The 2849-nt window shown below is 52.5% G+C and overlaps 1 protein-coding gene across 1 annotated transcript; it reads right to left on the bottom strand.

The window, feature by feature from the left end:
• Positions 1 to 1239: 1239 nt before the first annotated feature.
• MSC (musculin) lies at positions 1240 to 2757 on the bottom strand. Its single transcript, XM_026056291.1, has 2 exons — positions 2233 to 2757; positions 1240 to 1326 (listed from the first exon to the last, which is right to left on the bottom strand). Exons 1-2 carry the CDS (start codon positions 2755 to 2757, stop codon positions 1240 to 1242), a joined length of 612 nt encoding a protein of 203 aa, XP_025912076.1.
• Between the last annotated feature and the right edge of the window lie 92 nt (positions 2758 to 2849).

The following is a 2849-nucleotide window of genomic DNA, read 5'->3' as shown; positions in this document are numbered from 1 at the left end:
TCTTAATCTACATTTATTTTCCTGATTTGCAGAAAAGAGGACAATGAATTCTATAAATTTCTAAAATGTGTTTTATCCTGTTGATTGATACAGTACTGTACCATACATTAATTGTTTGGGGTGAAAGTGTTGTTATCTGACTGTCGCTGGGGATGTATCTGCTCTCATGAGGAAGAGAACCGTGAGTTTACAAAACTGTTTTTCAGGAATCTGCATTACAAAGATGTTCCTACATTGATGCAGCCACACACTATCACAGCACCAGGAAGTCATCGTAACAAAGCTTTTAATGTCATTTATAAAAAAATAGAGTTATTTACATTTGCAACTTATTTGATGGCATTCTCTTTCATTACAGCATTTGAATTGGTGAAGAAATGTCACTAGAACTGAGGGTAAACATGTTTCATAGATAAGCCTAACAGTACAGGAATAATATTTAAAACATTGTGAATTCTTGCTCTTTTGCAACATCATACAAGCCCATTCTTTACAACACATGCACCCTTTTTTATGGTTAGCAGAATTCCTCCTCCAGATTAAGGCACAGAAACTGTGCCACATTTCTGGGGACATTTGCACACTCTTGCATGTGGCACTTCAAGACAAACAAGGGCATAAGTTTAATCCCAAAGGACGATAGCCTAAATGTAGAACTTAGCTACTTGCATGTCTTTAAGAAAACCCTGGTTAAAAGGACAAAAAAAAGGGTGACTATACTTATTGCATAGTTGCAGCAAACTGAATCCATGAATACAAAAGCCATCAAAATATATTATAAATCTATCTGAGTTTCAAAGCTACTCTAAAATACTGCTTTGCTTTAGAATACAAATAACACTGTTTGGGGTTAGTTTGTAGAGTTGCATTTTGGTCCATGCTGTTAATTCTATATCCTTATATTCCTCCTCCATTAGTTTAATAGCCTCAGAACAACAGGTCCTCAGGCAGTGATAAGAATGACGAAGCCAAAGAAAGGCCTTTCCAAATCTCAGACTTCAGCTGCTGCAGCCAGTTCATAGAAACACTCCTCTCCACCGCCTCCCTTCTTTTAAACTTTAAATATACTTCCCTCGGAAATCTAAGGGAAGTAAATTATGGGGTACACAGATTTAACACTGTTTGTTAGAGATGTTTTTTGTGACCATCCTCTAGTCTTGAGCCCATAAATAACAGCTCTAAAAAATATCCGGCCCATCAAAAATGATCATCAACAACAAAAAAAACTATTTACTTTGACTAAGCGGTAGTTCCACATAATCTGCTGGCAGGAGAAACTTCTTTGGTGTCAGAGTCAGGTCTTCCCGAAACCACAAATGGCCAAGTCTGTAAGCAAAAAAGGTATTTGTATTAGAAAGAAAGTTTAGCCTCCTATGAAACTGGAGCTTTATTACTGATAGATGTCTAAGTCTGGTTCATTTGCAAACACGTCATCGTGTTTTAGTCCCTGTGGGAAGCACAGAGAACCGAGTTCCTCTAATAAATATTTTCATTACATTTTTCATTATAATTAAGTGCTCTGCTATGGTCAGCAACAAATTGTTCTCATAAAGTACTCAGCATTTATCTTGCTTTGCAATTGCTTGCATAATTTTATAAAGAAAGGGCTTAGAAACTGCTCAGAAGCAATCTGCACTATATAAGTAACCTTCTTTTTACCCCTGCGGCACACATCAGTCCTCTTGTTGCGTACTGATGAATGAGCGAATTTTGCTTGTGCTCCAAAGCAGCCTGCAGAGCGGATCGCTCCTTTTTCGGCCACTTAACTCGCCTAATATCCGAGGGATTTATCGCTCCGGGCTCCCTACTCCCCCCTGCCCAAAGCACCCCCCCCATCACCTCAGGCCCAGCCTGGCTCTCGGTCAGACGCGGCGGCGAGGACTGCTGCACATTTGCGAAGCAGTCGGGGCCGCCCCGCGACTCCTTCGACGGCGCGCACGGCTCCGCGGGGCCGGGGGGGGCAGAGGCGGCGCGCATCCCCGCCGCCGCCGGCTCCGCGGCCCCGCGCTTCCCGGCACCGGGGACACGCTCCGCGCGGACCGCCTCAGCCCTCTCGCAACTCGGCAACCGTCCCTGGAGCCCGCCGCCGGCTCCGCGGCCCCGCGCTTCCCGGCACCGGGGACACGCTCCGCGCGGACCGCCTCAGCCCTCTCGCAACTCGGCAACCGTCCCTGGAGCCCGCCGCCGGCTCCGCGGCCCCCTGCGCGGCGCGGCGCGGCGCGGGCCGCGTACCAGGTTGACGGGGTGCACGTAGCCGTTCTCGTAGCGGTCCTCCTGCAGCAGCTGCCGGAGGTGGGCGATGTAGCTGGACGCCAGGCGCAGCGTGTCCAGCTTGGAGAGCTTGGTGTCGGGCGGCACCCAGGGCAGGCTCGTCTTCAGCCGCGAGAACGCCTTGCTCAGCACCCGCATCCGCGCCCGCTCCCGCGCGTTGGCCGCGTTGCGCTGCGACTGCTTGCCCTCGGGCGGCGGCCCCCGCGGCCCCGACGGCGCCTTCTTGCCCCCGGGGCCGCCGCCCCGCGCCCGCTTCCTCTTGCCGCCGCTGCCCGCCGGCCCCGCCGCGCAGCTGCCCTCGCCGTCCTCCTCCTCCTCCTCCTCTTCCTCCTCCTCCTCCTCCTCCGCCGCCGACGAGTTGTCCCCCGAGGGGTAGAGCTCGCCGCGGGGCTGGCGCTTGGCCGGCGGCGGCGGGTAGTCCAGCTGCAGCGCCCGCAGGTCCATGCCGGGCAGCTCCTCCGCCTCGCTCCCGGAGCCCGTGGACATGGCCCCGGGGGGAGGCAGGGGGGCGGGCGGGGAGGCAGGCGGCAGGGGGCGGACGGCAGCGGCGCGCCGGCCCGTCGGCCCAGCCCGGAGCG

The sequence above is a fragment of the Apteryx rowi genome, unplaced genomic scaffold (assembly GCF_003343035.1).
Source record: "Apteryx rowi isolate R43461 unplaced genomic scaffold, aptRow1 scaffold_130, whole genome shotgun sequence".
NCBI lineage: Eukaryota > Metazoa > Chordata > Aves > Apterygiformes > Apterygidae > Apteryx > Apteryx rowi.
The sequence above is the reverse complement of the archived record's forward strand: the minus strand, read 5'-3'. Positions and strand labels throughout refer to the sequence as shown.